This window comes from Apium graveolens, chromosome 7 (assembly GCF_009905375.1).
Source record: "Apium graveolens cultivar Ventura chromosome 7, ASM990537v1, whole genome shotgun sequence".
NCBI lineage: Eukaryota > Viridiplantae > Streptophyta > Magnoliopsida > Apiales > Apiaceae > Apium > Apium graveolens.
Window position 1 is genome coordinate 157277044 of NC_133653.1, and position 18770 is coordinate 157295813.

The 18770-nt window shown below is 39.0% G+C and overlaps 2 protein-coding genes across 2 annotated transcripts; both read left to right on the forward strand.

Moving 5' to 3' along the window:
* The first annotated feature begins 5090 nt into the window (after positions 1 to 5090).
* Positions 5091 to 5864, forward strand: LOC141674149 (uncharacterized). Its single transcript, XM_074480872.1, has one exon. It carries the CDS (start codon positions 5091 to 5093, stop codon positions 5862 to 5864), a length of 774 nt encoding a protein of 257 aa, XP_074336973.1.
* A 1258-nt stretch (positions 5865 to 7122) lies between these two features.
* On the forward strand, positions 7123 to 8019 carry LOC141674150 (uncharacterized). The gene is made up of 2 exons (XM_074480873.1): positions 7123 to 7299; positions 7351 to 8019. The coding sequence occupies exons 1-2, from the start codon at positions 7123 to 7125 to the stop codon at positions 8017 to 8019; spliced, it is 846 nt and encodes a 281-aa protein (XP_074336974.1).
* The last annotated feature ends 10751 nt before the right edge of the window (positions 8020 to 18770 follow it).

Genomic DNA, 18770 nt, shown 5'->3' on the forward strand with positions numbered 1-18770 from the left:
TTCCGATGTTATTTTAACGACCAATAATTTGTATTTTGATTTTGAAAATCCCGATTCGATAGTGTAATAACTTTAGCTGACTCAATAAATTTATTGAAATCAGAGACTCATTATACTCTTATGACCAAATATGGCTAATTTTATTTGCCGAGATAAATCTTTTATATTGTTTTGATTTATCACCACACCTTTATATGAAGCCACACATTATTTTCTTATTTTTAAGTATATTTAAAACCTAGTTCCATAGTATAATTTTTTTATTGGTGGCTAATAATATATATTGTTTTGTTGTCCAAAGACCTACCGAATAACGAATTATCTATAATGTGTTTAAAACATAATAGGTTTATATATTAATACTAGGTTATAACCGGTGTCATGCACGGGCAGATTATAACATAATATTATTATTGATAAAATAATTTTTATAAAAATAATAAAATATATAAAAATAATAAAATAAAATATAATAATTATATATAATTGAAACTAATGATACATGTATTTTTTATATTATAACTTTGGTGGTTTCAAATTTGGATATTTAAAATATTAAGATTTAGAATATTATTTATATTGAATATAGCAATTCTCATATATTTATTTTAAAGTTTAATAATACCATCACATATCAATATTATATTATAAAAATCGAAAGATATTAAAATCGTGACATGGCTACTCATATTATAATACTTACACCAAAAAAATGTTTGGTTATAACTAAAATTTTAGTGTACAAACCCTAAATTCAAATTTTCTTTTTTATTTCGAAAACATCCATTATTTAGTTATTGGTGTTTCGTAAACATAAGGAATCCTATTTCAACATAAGGAATTTTATTTCATGTTGGCCTATGTAAAACCGTAAAAGAATGCAACTTTTGTGTTTTTTTCAATTTCATGTATTCTTAATTTAATTTTTAAATATAGTATTAGTGTTCATCTGATGTGTATTAATTATTAAGAATTAACTGATTGCGGGATTATTTGGTCTCCGACTCGGAGATAATTATAGTTTGAATTAGAAGAGTCAAAAATACATGTTTTTTTTAATATTAATAATATTTTTGAAAGTCGTGTTAACTATTTTTAGGAGGTATTAAACAAACAGCCAATCATAATCTATTACGCTTAAAATAGCGTATTACGCTTAAAATAACATATAACCTACACGATGCATGGTTTAATTTTAATATTTATTATCATATTATTATCAATATTATATTTACTTTTTATTATAAAAGGTAAATTATGAAATAAAATAAATAAGTTTTTTTAATTTATGATATTAATTTTAATATAAGTTATTAAATCTAGTTTTTTTTTTCAAATTTATTTATTAATTGTGCGATCCAAGTATGTTTATGATATAAAGACCAATGGAGGAGGTTTTTAGTAGTGAGTCCTCTGACAACGTGAGTGTGAGAACTTTGGCAGGACTAATGATGTACAATGATTAATTATGTATAGTTTGTTTATATGACATTTTTTAAATTAATTATATATATATTTTTAGTCACCCGGATGAACAAAAATGTTTTTGGTGAGAAGGAAATGCATATATTGAGTCAGCGTATTCTATAGCGTAGAATTTTATTTTATTTGTTTAATGAAAAATGATAAGATTTAGGCTATTTTTTTAAAGTGTTAATCAATCAACCAAATAAAATCATATTTCGCTTATAATAGTATAGTATAGATAGATAGGTTGATATTTTTTTTTAAATATACTTTTTATTTTTTTCTTGATTTATTAATTATATTATTATTATATTATAATTTGAATTACTAAAATTAATTTTGAAAGTGTTTGGTTTCCTATAAAATAGGTAAGAAAGAAACTGAGTGCAATTAGATATTAAGTTGGATAAGAATTAATAGAGTTTGTATATATATTAGATACTTGATTTATTTTTTTTGTAAAATTATATGTATTTAAACTTAATTTTGGAAGGTGTTACCATATTTTTTAGGAAGCTGTTAACCAATCGATCAAACAAAAACATGTTTGCTTTATAATAGTATACTATAGATGGATAAATAAATCGAACAATGCTAAGAACCAAAGCTTAACGACTAACGAAGATGCCTAATATTTAATTTAATAGGAAGGCGAAGGACATGAACTAACGATAAATTAGTAAATATAGCGAATATAATCGAGCAAGGGTTATTTAGTAATTACCATTAAGTAAAGGTTTTTTAGTATTATCATTAAGCAAGAGGCATTTGCTATATTAAATAAAGATAATTAAGTAAAATTTTGAAATAATTAAGTCGGGATATTTAAGTCATTTAACAAACAATTATACTAACCAAATTTTTAATATTTTGTCTATTATATAATAATATAAATAGATAATTTCATTCAATGTGATTAAAAATAACATGTGAAATTTAATCTTAAAAAAGAATTATAAAAGATAGATTCAATTAAATAGTTCATTTTTAATCATATATTTGAAAAAATGTAACTAAACTAATAAACTTTAATTCATTTCACCAACTAACTGGTTATGATGTAAGTGAAAGATAGACACAATGATTTATAACAATAAATTTAGGGTCGTATATCCGGACTATTTAGTATCTCACGTTATATTTGACTTCAAAATATGATACATATAATACATTTCATATTCGTTTTATAAATAATTCAAATTTGGCTGAAAATTTAGCGGATAAAATATAATACCTGATATAAGCACTTATATACCGTCTCAAATTAGCTCTCATAATATTTTCTAAAAAATGATCCTACCCGATTATAAAAATATGATACATGGTTCATATTCGATTGGGCTCCATATGTAGTATATAGTTTTAAATCATTATATTTTACGTAATTAATTATTTTATAATTATTAATATCTTATATTTAATTTACTACAAAATATGACTTGTATTGTTTTTATTTTTATATTTTTATATTTATTTTAGAGTAAATGATAATCATCTGAATATGTGAAACAAAAATAATATTTAATGTTAGTGAATTATATTTGACTCGTATCATGCGGATGATAAACTATTTGATTAAAAAAATATCGACTCATATTTAATTTTAATCAGGTATTTATATATCCGAAATTAATTTATATTTAAATAATATAATCTCGAATTTAAATCTGAACATTTTAAAAATAATACAATATTTGAGCACAAGGTATCCGACATAATCATTTTAAGGCCATTATGGTGTGGATGCATATCAGCGTGATGGTTATTGTTTTATAAACGACTAGTTTATTAGGACGGACGGGGAACTAAATTATGCAACTGGTATTGTATTGCTCCCTGTTGGCTATGGGCCCAATACGGCCCAGTGAACGAAGGCCCATCTGACAAGTATACTACTGGGCCGAAGGTCCGCATGGCCCATGAGCCAAAGGCCCACGGAGTGCCACAGGTTAAGGCCCATCTCTCCTCCAACCGTTGGGATCATGAAATCCTAACACCCCCTTTTCACTTCCCTCATTAACAATGAGTAACGGAAGAACATTAATGACAGAACTGGGTATAAAACCCCTTAGAAAGTAAGAAGTAAAAACATTCTCATTCTCTCAAACACTCTACTTTTCTTGTATTTCTCTACCCACTTTATAACCAGATTCTTATTCTCACACAGGAGGTGAATCAGGGGGACAATCCCTCACATTCTCTTCTCTTTCAGGTCACAGCCGAAGGCAGTTTCACAGAGACCAAAGCTTGTTCATCCATCTGAAGGAATCTTGGCGTAACATTTGGCGCCGTCTGTGTGAAATACGAGAATCAGAGGACGAGATATCGAGATAATGATAAACATAATTCATGTGCACTCACCGCCACCAGGGTTCCCTCCACACGATGTAGGGCAGACGTCCTCCCTTATGAACGCCGATGGAGTCATCAAGTTAACCCCCGAGAAAGAAGCCTTGCTCCTGAAGATCCGAGCGGAAAAGCTACCTTCGGAGAAGGGCAAGGCCAAAGATGACCAAGCAGAGAAGGAGGCGGAGGCCCGCGCGAAGCGAAGAGAGGTAGATACGTTACGGCTGAAAGCCTTACAGCTGCAGAGAGAGGAAATTGAGCTACAAGAAAAAGCATCGCGTGAGGCACTGCAGGCCGATGAGCCATAAAGAACGACTAAGCACAGGAAAGACCGTAGGGTGCACGACGAAGAAGACGAGTCTGACTCTGATTCGCATCCTCGAAGAAAGAGGACGAAGCAACCCTTTTCATCTGATTCGGACGAAGAACCCGACGGGTCCCGAATCAGGCTCACTCACCTAGAAAAAGGCCATGTTCGGTGACAGGAGGGTCGACTGAGAGCCAATCGTGGTAGAAGAAATTGAAAAATATCGACCCTCGCCCGACGAGGAGAGGTAGTTCCCCAAGATGAGTGAGTTTAACGGAAAGGGAGACCCCGAGGACCATTGCAAAAAATACGAGTTGCTGATGATTGGAATGAGGCATAATGATATCATGCTCTACAAAATGTTCAAGACCTATTTGAAGGGATCTGCCTCGATGTGGTACAAGTCCCTCAAACCCAGGTCCATCGGGTCGTATGAATAGCTACAAAGAAAGTTCCTGAAGTACTACTCGCACTTATATCGGAAGGCGAAGGATACTGAAGCCCAGGTCCACTGCAAACATAGGGCGAATGAAGAGTTGGGAGATTATTTGGCTCAGTTTAAGGAGGAAGCTGGAATGGTCACTAATCTGGACAAGGTCAAAGCAATGTGCTTCTTGATGGTGGGGTTAGACTTCTATAAAGGTAAAAAGCTTTGCTCCTCTCTTTACGATTTTCCCCCAAGTCCCTAAATGAAATATATGTGAGGGGCGAGAATATTCGCCGAATGGAAAGTATCGGGGGATATAAGGACTCCCGAAGGGATGACCGATCAAAGTGAGCCGACAGATACGAAAGCTCAAGATCTGGTTCTGACCGAAGGGATGGAAGGAAAGAAGGGAGAAATGAGACGGATCGTGGGGCTGAACGACATCGAGATAGAGATTCGGCCGCATTCTTCCCTCTGAATACGCCAATCTCCAAGATTCTCCATGAGATCAAGGGCAAGCCGGGGTTCGATCGGCCCGCCAAGATGAAGGTCCAAAATCATAACAAGAATCCCGAAATATACTACGACTATCACAGGGATAAAGGGCATAATACTGATGAATGCTACCATCTCAAAAAGCTGATTGAGCGTATGTTCAAAGAAGGCAAACTTAACCATTTTGTCCGAGATCTGAGGGACAGACTGGGACCGAAGGATAACCAAGAAGAAGCCGAAACCGAAGAGCCAGAGCGAAGAGATAGGATAAGGGGCAAAGTAAAAACTATATCTGGAGGCAGTATCCTAGACAATGATACCAAGACATCGAAGAAAAAATATGCCCGTCAAGCGTACAATCTCTATCAGTTCGGCCAGGCGAAGACCCACATGCCCATGACTTTCAGCACTGAGGATTATGAAGACGTCATTCGCCCACATGAAGACCCCCTTATTATTAACCCTATCATTGGTCAGAACAAAATTTGGAAGGTGATGGTGGACACTGGAAGTTCAACCAACATACTGTTCCACAAGACATACTGCAAAATGAACCCAGCAGGAGAGCAGTTGGAGCCCTGTAACGAAGCCCCTTTTTACGCCTTCGGAGGTCACCCCATACAGTTTGAGGGAACAATCACTCTTCCTATCCTACTGGGCAAATTGCCGTATACCGTGGAAAAGCCTGTGAAGTTCTACGTGGTTCAGATCAAAAGCCCATACAATGCCATTTTCGGAAGACCATTCCTGTCAACCTTTGAAGCAGTAAAATATATACCTCACCTCAAGCTCAAGTTCCTAACCGAGAAATGGGTAGTATAAATGAGAGGCGATCAAAAAACAGCATGAATTATAATGCTGGAAGACTTGGAGAAAGATCAAGACTATGAGAAGCCCGATGAAATCAGAAAGAGAAAGAGGAGCAAAGCGGAGCTCAGTGAAAGCAGAGAAACACTGAATATTGAGTTGGAAAAGTTCGGGGCAGATCTTTCAAGTCCGATCGCCGAACCCGGGGCGGAAACCGAAGAAGTAGAGCTGTACGCAGGTCATTGGGGAAAAATGGTTCGGATCGGGAAAAACATTGAATTAGATCTGAAGGAAAAGGTAATCGCTGTGATTCGGCAGTACCATGATGTGTTCTCCTGGGGGTCGAAAGACATACCTGGTTTATATTCCAAGACGACTAAGCACTGCTTGAACGTGCAGCCCGAGGCCAAACCAGTAAAACAGAAAAAGAGGAGATTTGTAGTCGAACGAAAGAAGGTAATAGAGGCCGAGTAGAAAAATTGTTAGAGGCCAAGTTCAGAGAGGAAATTGTATACCTAGACTGGTTAGCCAATGTGGTGGTCGTCAAAAAATTAAACAAAAAGTGGAGAATGTGTGTGGACTACATGGAACTTAATAAGGCATGTACGAAAGACCACTATTTTATGCCTAGCATCGATCAACTGATAGACACAACGGCTGGCTACCAGGTACTTAGTTTTCTTGATGCTTTTTCTAGCTACAATCAAATTTCTATAAATGACAAGGATGTGCCCAAGACAGCGTTCATAACTCTAAAGGGGACTTATGCTTTTATTAAAATGCCCTTCGAACTAAAAAATGTTGGAGCCACATTCCAGCGAATGGTGAATAAAGTGTTTAAAGAGCAGATCGGTCGAAATATGGAAGCATATGTAGACGATATTATTGTAAAATCATTATTCCTAGACCACGTTGAATATTTGAAGGAGTGCTTCAAGATGCTCCGAAGAAACGACATGAGGATCAATTCGAACAAATGTACCTTCAGAGTATCCAGTGGCAAATTCTTGGGCTATATGGTTAGCGCTCGTCGGATAGAGGCGAACCCTGAGAAGATTGAAGCAGTCATTAACATGGAAGCCCCTAGATGCATCAGAGACATCCAAAAGCTGACCGGCCGACTCGCCGCCATTCGGCGTTTCATCTCCAGATCAGCCGAGAAGGCGCTCCCTTTCTTCGCCGTACTTAAGGGGTCTAAGAAGTTTGAGTGGGGCTTGAATATCAAAGGGCATTTGAAGAAGTAAAAGAATACCTCATTAAGGCACCACTCTTAATGAGGCCTGCTCCGAAGGAAACGCTTCAGCTTTACCTAACTGTGTCCGACAAAACGTTAGGGGCAGTTCTTGTGAAAAATCATGAAGGTAATCAACATCCTATGTTCTATGTGTCTCATGTCCTAAAGGATGCAAAAACAAGATACCCCAATGCTGAAAAATTCGCATATGGGCTGGTTATGGCCTCCCAAAAATTGTGACACTACTTCCAAAGCCGAACGATTCAGGTTGTCACAAGTCAACCTCTAAAGAAAATTTTGACAAGGCCCGAAGCCTCAGGAAGAGTGGTATCCTGGTCCATCGAACTTGGGGAGTTTAATCTTGAATATGTCCCCAGGACGGTGATTAAGGCTCAAGCCTTGGCTGACTTCGTTGCCGAATGCACATTTTCGGGGCCGCATGATCTCACCCCAGAAGAACAGCTCATTCGGACTCCTGGGAAATGGAAACGCTTTATGGACGGATCAGTAGCAGGGAAAAAATATGGGGCCGGCTTAATACTTTCCAGCCCTAAAGGCTTTGAGATTTGCCAGGGTATAAGATTTTACTTTCCCCTCACTAATAATGAAGTAGAGTACGAAGCACTACTTGCAAGAATGGAGTTGGCCCGAAGCCTTGAGATAAAGCACCTGAGGGCCTTCAGCGATTCCATGCTGTTAGTAAAGCACTTCTCAGGAGTATACGAGCAAAGGGATAATCGGACGAAGGCCTACGCCACTAAGGTAAAAGATGCTTCCCTGTCATTTGAAACTTTTGAGCTAAGTCAAATTGGTAGGGAGAAGAATAGATGGGCAGATGCCCTCTCCAGGCTAGCTTCGGCTGAGACTCAGAGCCTAACTATTCTATCTACCTCACCGAAGCCAAGATGCCTTCGATCGAGAAGAAAGAATGTTTGAAAATCCACCAAGGAGCCGATTGGATGACTCCATTAAGAAACTTTCTAGAGAAAGGTATCCTACTTGCAGACCGAAGGAAAGCACTAAAAATAAAATTACAGGGCATCGAGCTGCACTGTCATTAATGGAAGAATGTATCGCCGGTCTGTCAGCCAACCCCTCCTTAGATGCTTAAATGTCGAAGAACAGCATCAAGCTCTTGAAGCAGTACATGAAGGAATCTGCGGAGAGTATTTGGCTGGTCGGTCCCTCGCCTTCAAAATCCTTCGCCAAGGGTTCTTCTGGCCGACTATGAAAGCCGATGCAAGGGAATACACGAAGAAATACGTGCAGTGTCAGGTATTCGCCATAGTTCTGAAGCAACCTCTCGAGGAGATGACTTATGTCCTCAACCCTATTCCCTTTGCCATTGGGTTTTCGACATAGTTGGAATTCTCCCAACCAGCACCAAACAAGCAAAATACTGCATAATCGCCATCGACTACATGACCAAGTGGATCAAAGCCCGACCATTATCGGTTATAACTGAGGAAGCGACTAAGAAATTCTTCCTGGAACAAATTATTCTCCGATTTGGGATTCCAAAGATTTGCATATCTGATAATGGGACTCAGTTTGTTGGATCTTGTGGGCTTACAGAATGACCCCTAGGTCTTCAACGGGGGAAACTCCTTTCAGGATGGCTTACGGCAGGATAGAAGCCCTAATTCCAGTCAAAGTAGGCTTGGAGTCGTACTGAACCGAAGTCTATAATGTGGAAACCAATAATTTCGGACTAAGGGCGAATGTGGACCTCTTAGAAGAGGAAAGAGAGGCTGCCCACACGAGGAACATGAAATATCTCCTACAGGCAGCCCAATATTATGACTCCGCCATCAAGAAGTGGTCGTTCAGAGGAGGAGACCTAGTCTTAAAAGAGCTGGCTGCATCCATGCCGGCAAAACAAGGGAAGCTCCAGCCGAATTGGGAGGGATCGTACGAAGTGATCGAAGTTGTTCGTCCAGGAACATATAGACTAGAAACACTAACCGGCGAAGCAATCAAAATTACTTGGCACGCTAGTCGTGTTCAGAAATTTTATCAGTAAAAAATTTTCTTTATTGTTAATCTGTACCTCTCTTTGAGCTGTATGTGAAAAGTGTAAAAGTTTAATGATGAATAAAAATGCATTTCTTTGGCACATTTCTTTTAATAAATTCAAACTGAGTGGCCAAAGTAGTATTATCTAGGGGTGATCCCGAAGACGATAAACCTTTCGGCCAACACATTTGGTTTAAGATAAAGGGTGAACGGGTTAAAATCTAGGGGCAATCCCATGAGAGTCAAAACTCATTCACTCCAATATTATTATCTAACTTATAATGAACATGCGGCAAGGACGAATGAAGAATCATTAAGGGAAATCCTGAAGAAAGACTTTCTCTTTCGTCCTTCGCTTATACTTCAAATAAAAACAATACTACAGAGGGACGAAGCAGACCCTGTCTAGGGGCGATCCCAAAGAAGACATGACCCTTCGTCCTCAAATAATGCGTATATTTTTTACAAATGAAGAATGATGAAGGTCTTGTCTAGGGGCGATCCCGAAGAAGACAAGCCCAACCTCCTCTTGGCTTAATATTTCTTTTTACCAATGTTGACCGAAGGAACGAAGGAACACTGGTCAAGGGGCAATCTAAAGATGACCATCATCCTTGTTCCTTCTCCCAACAGACACCCTAAGTAGTGTCAACAGCCTGAGGTTCTCTTCGAACTTGGACTTCGGATTTTAACACTTGGGGCCGAAGAAGGATATAAGAAGTAGTAAAGCATGGAGTGAAAATCCTAAAAATCGCTAAGACAAAAGATTAAGCCGAAGATACGATAACAAAATTATTATTTCTAAATATTTCAAAGGCGAAAGATTAAGCCGAAGATGCGATAAAATGCAGAAATTTTCTAAGATGCAATAAAAACAATGCTAATAAAAGATGAAAGATGTATTAAAATATAAAAGCCCGAAGGCTAGTAAAATTACAAAAGCTCGAAGGCAGGAGTATCAATTACAAAAAACAAATTTACAAGTAAAAAAATGAGCATATGAAGTAGCTGTAAGAGTTGGGGGTATGACCATGGAAACACCATCAACAAACTTCGCGACAAAATCATCTTCAGTCATATCAAGCACCTCGGGGCTGAAAGCTTAAGACTGAAAGTCTTCATCGAGAGCTCTTCTTCTTCATCGAAAGAGATAGCAGGGGCTTCAACCGCTGGCCGGCTGATGGGATCCTCCAGGCTATCATCCAACAACTGCTTATAAACAAGGTCATGAGCCTTCTCCAGGATATAATCAGCGCTGAACTGGAAGCAGCGCTCCTCCATCCTGTCCAGCTGTTTCTTCATCTTCCGAAGCTCTTTTCGGGACTTCTTCAGCTGAACATTTCGGTGGGTGATCCTTCTGTTTTCCCTGTCAAGGTCCCCTTCCAACCTTGTCATGTCACCCTTCAATACCTTGGCATGACTATCCAGCACCTCATTTTGGGTCCTCACCCTTTCGAGTTCCTCCTCGGCCTCCGTGACCCTCCTCTCCATTTCCCTCACCTCAGCCATCCGAGCCTCCATGTCCCTAACTTTGTCCTCCACGGCCGCAACCCAATGAGCAGCCTGCAAAAAATATACAAGGGCAAAAGTGTCAAATGAAAGAAGAGAAACTGACAGAGGGAAAAAGATGAATACATGTAAAACTTGACTACGTACCAGGGATAGAAAGGACAGAAGCTCAGTACAAGCTTCGGTTGGAGAGGCTGATGCAAAAGGAAGAAGGTCGGCAGGGAGCTGAAGATCGTGGCAAAGGTCAGAGGCCACCTCCTTTGTTGACTTCCTAGACAGATAGTCAGTATGGTCGAATGTCAGAATGCCACACCCAGGGAGGTACATCTAAACAACCCCATCTCGGCTTCGGATCCTCTTGGGAGGGGCCCCTTCCCCCATAAACTCCAGCTCATCCCCCTCGCCGCCCTCCGAAGCAGGCGGGACCCGGTGAAGCGGAGAAACCCTCTCAGACTGGGGCCTCTCCTCCGTCTCCTCGGAGGGGTTCGGAGTAGCTTTCTTTCCAGCAACTTTCTCCTTCGCTGCCTCCTCTTCAGTTCTCTTCTCGGCCGCCCTGGCCTTCTTTCTCTCAATCAGGGCCTCACTAGAAGACACTGAAAAATGACCAAAAAATGAAAAGTCAGTCTTAACATATGCTGCAGTATACCAAGTAAATAAGGAAGACAAAAGCAATAAGATGACGAACGAATAAAGGACGGTAACCATGCAAATGATAAAAGTATAATAAAACTACAAGGGAAAGGAATTAGATGAAGGAAGAGTTTGTTACCCCCACCCCACAAACTTAGGAGCCAGTCCCTGTCCCGAAACTCCTCGGGACCGAGCTTGCCCACATTAACATCCACTAACACTGCGTATTTATCCTTCTCTTCGTCCATCAAGTTCGGCATAAGGAGAAGCGAAGCGTTGACATCATGCCACACCAACATATCGACCAGCTTTGGCCCACTGACGAAGCACTAGTGGGTAAAGGTGGTCTTGTTGCTAGAATTGGTGGTCGTCCAATCCGCTCGCCCAGCCCGATGAGCGATGGTGTAGAAACCGGGGCTCTTCCGATTCTTCCCGAAATTATAGTGATACCAGAATAGCCGAGTGCATGGATGAATTCCGGTATGAAGGCACCTATTCTGGAAACAGTTGATGTGAATTAACCCGTTAGGGTCTATCTGTCCCAAGGCAATGCCCATCTGGCTGAAGAGATGCCTCAAAATCTTTAACACCAGCACTCTGAAGCCGCATTTGATTGCCGCCTTCGGAACCCCGGCAGCACAACCGTCGTATCCCTTCGGCACTCCTGGGGTGTCGTAAATCCGTTCGTTCTCCTTGGTAGCATAAAGCCAGAAGAAGCCCCGTGGAACGAAGAAGTTAGAATATATCTGACCTACCCGCTCCTTCGACAATTCCGATCAGTTATTTGCCGCCGGGTAGTTTACCATGGAACTGTAAAGAGCTCGCCCCGTCCTCTCTGGACGGATAGAAGATGTCCCAGCCAAACTGTTTGACCTCGGGTCCCAAGTCCCAGCCGGAGGATTCGCTCGGTCCATGGCCCTGTATTCAAAAACAGAGAGACATTAGTCCATGTACTCGGATTAGATCAAAAAGAAAAATAAAAAAAGACGAAAGACCAAGTACATGTCCTAGAACCGAGCGAACAAAGAAAGTGCCTAGAGTCGGCTCCCGAAGAATGGTCTAATAGACAAGTTTCCCGAAGGAAGTTCTTGCCCCCAGAAACCCTTAGCCTTCCATCTTTAAACTCCAGACAAAACACCTACACCCTGGGTCGGCTCCCAAAGGATGTTCTACAACCAAGAACCCCCGAAGAGAGTTCTTGACTCATGAACACCTCACTTGCCATCTTTAAATCCATTGGGTGACCCTAAATAGATAAAACCCCAGAAAACTCCTATTAACTACCCATAAAATGCCAAAACACATACAAAGCCCAGGAAAGAACCCCTGAACTTACATGCAAAAAACACAAAGCTGTTAAACTTGCATGGAAGTTTAAAATGCACAAAAATAAAAAAAGAGACTTACTGATCTGGAGATGTTGTTTAAATAAGATGGGATGATCTGGAAATATGGAGTTGTTGCTGCCCGTGATTGGAAAACTCGACAAAAATTATTGTTGTTTGTATTTGGATGCCGGAAAATGATAAAAGCAAAAAGAATTACATTTTGACTCTTATATAGGCACTTAGGTGCCAAAAAGGGGCGACGTTTGGGGAGCTTTGAAATGGACGTACCAGATTGAAACGGTTAGGATTTAACGACTGAGATTAATCCATGAAATGACGTGCTGATAGCTGTCACATTAATGCACCCCCAAAATCTGGAATAGTCGCCCTAGGGTTTCCGCTCCCCAATATGGGCCAAACTGATGTCCATCGGCCTAATCGAAGATCCAACCGAAGGACAGGGACATGTTAGTTATGGGCCCAATAAGGCCCATTATACGAAGGCCCATCTGACAAGTATACTACTGGGCCGAAGGTCCGCCAGGCCCATGAGACGAAGGCCCACGGAGTGCAACAGGCTAAGGCCCATCTCTCCTCCAACCGTTGGGATCATGAAATCCTAACGCCCCCTTTTCACTCCCCTCATTAACAATGAGTAACGGAAGAACATTAATGACAGAAGTGAGTACAAAACCCCATGGAAAGTAAGAAGTAAAAACATTCTCATTCTCTCAAACACTCTACTTTTATTGTATTTCCCTACCCACTTTACAACCAGATTCTTAATCTCACACCGGAGGTGAATCGGGGGGACAATCCCTCGTATTCTCTTCTCTTTGAGGTCACAGCCGAAGGAAGTTTCACGAAGACCGAAGCTTGTTCATCCATCTGAAGGAATCTGGGCGTAACACTCCCTTTAAGCAAAGAAAATGGAAGTCATATTAATATGTTTACAATTAACCGCAAGTAGGACAGGCTGGGGTATTTTAATACTGAATGCAAAAGCTAAGGCACGCGGGAATGTGGATCTAGGCTGGCTAGAGGCATCACGAGGGGGTATACATTCGCTCTAGTCAGGTAGTTAGCCCAGCTACATCCCATCCACCAATTTACTTCCATGCACCGTCATTCCGTAAAGGCCAAGCCTCACTAATTAATATTACTTCCATTTCTCATTTTTATTTTAATTTTTCATTCATAAATAATGACAATCTATCCACAATTTGCATGAGGGTTTACCCTCTCCTTTTATTTAATATATCCTATACATAATCAGAGTCATCTTAAAGTGGGTTGTACGGGTGATCATGGTTCGGTTTGAACCGCAAAATCCATAAAAATCAATCTGATTTAAATCCGATCCGAACCAAAACCGGAACGAGGTTCATGGATCCGATTTGTATAATTTATAAACCGAGGTTCGTGGTTTGGTTCTGGTTTTATATTAAACAAACCCGCTATAAAACCGAACCGCATATATGATTATATAAATTAATATATATTGGTTTATACTAATCTTATCTAAACAAAACCAAACTTTTGACAAGCTTATGATTTCTGAGCCGTGAGGTACTGAGGTATATCAAATCAGATAAGTTAACTACATGATCTCTCCTCAATCCACTCTCCTATACTTATCTCTATCGTCTCCCATGATTCCACGAAATCTTACCCCTTTCATTTCCTATATAATTAAATCTTCAATTTCATTTACAGTCTATAGCTTTTTACAAGGTAAAATTTTGGTTTACATTTGTATCGAAATAATTGTTACTTTAATTTCAATTCCCAGTTCTTTATATTGTGTATTGATATTGTTGTGCTGATTTTATTTAATCTGGCTGATTACAGATGTTAATTCATGAAGTTGATGTTCAATCCCAAGGAGATGATGATCAATATAATCCATCTCACGAAAATGATGACACTACTGCTCCAAACATTAAAATTGAATCTACACAGCCCAAGGATAGTGACACTGATACATAAATGAATAAGAAAGATAGTTCTGCTGTTTGGATAGGCTTTGATAAATTAATAGATCCCGGGAAAAGAGAAATCAAGGCTAGATGCAAGTATTTAAAAAAATTTACAAAGATGGTGGCAGAAATGGTACAAGTACATTTGTTATTCCCTAACAATACAAAAAGAATTACAGAAGGGGGGTTGAATGTAATTCTGGCTTCTTTTTGAGATTTATGAGAAATGGTTCTAACTCAATTTATATCTAACTGTTTGATTAGCAAAGTGCGGAATACAGAGTTAAGTTATTCAAACATAAAGTAGTAAAACTCAGGCCTTTAAAACTATCTGGTGGATTTGAATGTATCCACCAGATATATATATATATATATCAAGAGAACCCTGTGAAGTTTGAATAGCTCACAACTGTTTTACAAGTGAACAAACAAACTACAGAGAAATTCTACAGAATACAACTTATAAATGTTTTTCTGTTATAAATATGTTTTCTTAGTTAGTTTGTTCTACTAGCTACACTTGGTTTATATATCACCAAGTTTACATGGTAATAAGACAAGATAATAAAACAAAACCTATCAAGTCTAATTCCATGCTGCTTCACTACTCTATTCCAGCATTTTTGAATATCTTCATAATAGCATGAAAATGGTAATGCTTCTTTGTTCTTATTTTCCTGCTAAATAGGCTGCCACATTCCTTTTGCAAACACTCGACGCATGTGACTGTGTTGTCATTGTCAACAGATATTTGAATTGATCATCCGTCGGGTACATGCTTGTTATCCGTCGAGTAGCCTTGTTGATCATCCGTCGTGTAGCTTTGTTGATCATCCGTCGGGTAGCCATTTATCACTTGACTCCATTTCATTTGTGCAGAATTACAAGACATTTTATATTTACATTTAATCAACCTATTCTGCACATCTACTAGTAGTCTACATGATTCATAAGCTACTACAGAATTGTATACAAAGTTATTTGCAGAAATGTGTTGCATGACTTATTGTTACACAAGATACTCACCCGATGGATTTCAATTAGTCATCTGTTGGGACTATATGGAATCATCCGCCGGGAGTATAATTTATCATCCATCGGGTGCTACAAAATTCACTAAGTTAAATCTGCTAAGGTGTTTTGTTTATCTTATCATCAAGTACACAACATATTCCTAACAATCTCCCCCAATTTATGTCTAATGGAATTGTAGCCATAAATTAAGAGAAACTTGATGATAACAAAATATTATAAAGATACAGATTGAAAGAAAAATATAGTAGATAAGACTGTTAAGTGCTACAAATTGCTGAAAGTTGAACAATGCAAAGTACACAAAGCAATTGCTCACAATTATTATTAAGATGCTCCTATAGTCTAAGCAGATAGATCTATTTCCTTGATTGTCTAGATTTCTTCTCAAGCCTTCTGTTGTTTTCTTCAATTTGATCATGAAGTTGTCTGTGGAATTCAAGTTCATCAGCTTCTGAGATTTAGCATTTCCTGCATTTTCAAAAGAGTTTCATTGCTAGATATACTCAATTAGTCCTTTAATCTGAAGAATATTCTAACACCTTTTTCATCCATGAATTCCATCAGCCAATAGGGCCTTAGATGCACTCTTTTTTCTGTAAAGGGAATAGATAGAGATTTTGGAAGTGCGTCTTTGGCTCTAGTACTCCTTAGTTTCTCAATCCTCTTTAGAACTATTCTTCTTGCAGTCACATTGTATCCAAAGTTCTTTTTGAAGGATGAGTAAACTTTAATCAGAACATATTGGCTTTCTTGGAGAATCCTGTGAAGAGGCCATGCCATCTCTTTCCCTCCCTTGTATCTAAATACCAGTCTTTCAGGAAGATGTCTGTAAGAATCAATTCCTCTCACTTCTTCCAGTTCATCCAAGTAGAGATTCAAGTCTGAAAATTCCTTGATATCACAAATGTACATGAGATCCTTCTTGTTGACTGTGGGTTGGGATTTGGTTAGAGCTTTGGATCTGAGAGATACATGCTTCACTTTCTTGCTAGCTCTAGTCTTTGTCTTCTCTGTCTTAAAGATGGGTAAATTTAGCTCAGGAATTGGTAAACTATCCCAGTCTACTGGCTCATCCTTAGGAACAATTGGTTCACCATGAATATTTCTTGTTGGATCAACCACGTTGAATTCTTCAAATACCACTGAGGGTTTTGATGTCTGAGTTGTAGTTGTAGGCTTTTTGGGAAATTGGTCTTCCAATTCCTCATCATTAAAGTTGACTTTCCTCTTGGAATGGAGTTTGTATCTCAATCTTCTTTTCTGTTGTGGTTCTTCTTGCATTTTCATATCCTTAGGTTCAGTAATTACAGTTGGTTGTACAGGAAGTTCTGTTGTGATTTTTACAGCTTGAAGCTTGGCCAAGATAGCAGCTTGTTCTTTCTTTTGCTTTTGGACTTAGCATCCAAAGCAGCTTACTTCTTTTCTAGCCTGAATTTTTCTTTTTCTTCCTTCTTAGCTTCTACAAACAGTGGGTGTCCAACCACCACACAAATCTCCTTACCATTTCTGTAAATTTTAGCAATTCTCCTTTTCAATGCTGAATCAGTTGGATCCTTGTAGAATGCAATAGACCTAGCCATCAGCTTCTTCTCATCTGGCCTAGGTGTTTCAAACACTGTATCCATAGGATTCTTGTCTGAAAACTTAGAGTAGTTCCTTTTGGCCTTCATGATGAGATCTTTCTTTGGAGATTTAATACAGGAAGTTTGACCTCTTTCCAGATTGTTCATACTTATGTCATTCTAAGAAATTTTCATGACTTTAGAGTGATGATTGGAGACTTTGTCTGGCTTCTGAATTGGCCCAAACTTTTGTTGGATATCTGCATCTATCTTTCTCCGTTTTTCTTTTATTTCCTTCTCTAAAGCTGTAATATCATGCATCTTGGGATTTGATTTTGACTCAAGCTTTTCAGCTGCTAGTTGGATTAGATCAATGCTATCCAACTCTGGTGGCTTTGTGAAAGTAATTTTTGGTACAATCACTTTGCTGACTTGTATGTTTAGCACTTTTTGCTCCCCCTCACTTCTTGACCCCCCTTGACTGAATGAGACAATTGAGCTTGCTTTCTCCCCCTTAGAAGAGGTTTCTTTCTCCCTTTTTTTGTTATCAGTAAGTTGAGTAGAAGAAGAGGTTTGTGCTACCACTAGCATTTGAAGCAAGTCTGTTTGTTGTGCCTGATGTAGATGTATAGCTGTTAGAGAGGCTTCCATTGCTGTCATTCTTTTCTCCAAGGCGTCCACCTTGGTTGCAAGATCAGTGTTCTTCCTTCATTATCTTTTAACATCAAGCATTGTAGCCTCTGGAAGTTTTGCATCTAATGTTTCAGGTATATCCTTCTTAACTTGAGTGATCTCTGTATTGATAGAAGTGATATCTTGATTGTGTTGGAAGCCTTGGATTCGATGCAGATGTAGATAATTAAGATGTGCTTGTAGAAGCTGCTTGGTGCTTGCATCTGTGGTAGTTGAATGACATTATGTATTTCCTGGAATTGATGAATGAGAGTGACCTTAAAATGTTGAAGATCACAATCCTTGGAGAATGCCCATGAGGGAAGGCCGGATCTAGAACTGGTGATTACTTCTCCCCCTATGTTCATGATTTCATCACTTGCACTATCATCTCCAAAGAAATCAGCATATGCACCTGTTCCATAGTCAATATCATCATCACCTTTAGGTGGCATAACTGTAATAGCATCCTTAGCTTTTTGCATTGACTGAATGGTGTGCACCAAGTTCAGCATCCTTTCTGCATTCTCATTGGCCTGGCCAGCCAAAATTTGATATGCTGGGACAGGAGGAGTAAATGCCGCAGCATCCAAAGAGAATGAACTTATAACAACTTGATTGTGCTGAGATAAATTTTCTAAGTCTGCATCATTGGCATTCATTGACTCACTTGCAATGAATTCCACCCTTATTTCTCATGTACCTGCATTTCTCTCATTTTCTCTCTCTTTTTGCATCAAGGGCTCCCCTTGGCTCCCCACCCTCACACCCTCACCTTCACCATCTAAGGTGGGACTCCTCTCACTCACTTTTACCAGTCTTGAAGAAATGGACTGCATTGGTTCACTCTTTTGCTCTCCTTTTTTCCTGGGAGCAACTCAGACTCTCACTCAGTTCACTCCCTTCCCTTAGTCCTAGGAGTGATTGCACTACTACTAAGTCTTCTGCACTTGTAA

What these genes read in the sequence shown, in the direction of transcription:
- LOC141674150 (XM_074480873.1), top strand. Translation starts at nt 7,123, where the DNA reads ATGAGGCCTGCTCCGAAGGAAACGCTTCAGCTTTACCTAACTGTGTCC. An exon ending in AAAAATTCGCATATGGGCTG is followed by an intron (nt 7,300 to 7,350) that starts GTTATGGCCTCC and finishes CGAACGATTCAG; the next exon opens with GTTGTCACAAGTCAACCTCT.
- LOC141674149 (XM_074480872.1), top strand. Translation starts at nt 5,091, where the DNA reads ATGAAGGTCCAAAATCATAACAAGAATCCCGAAATATACTACGACTAT.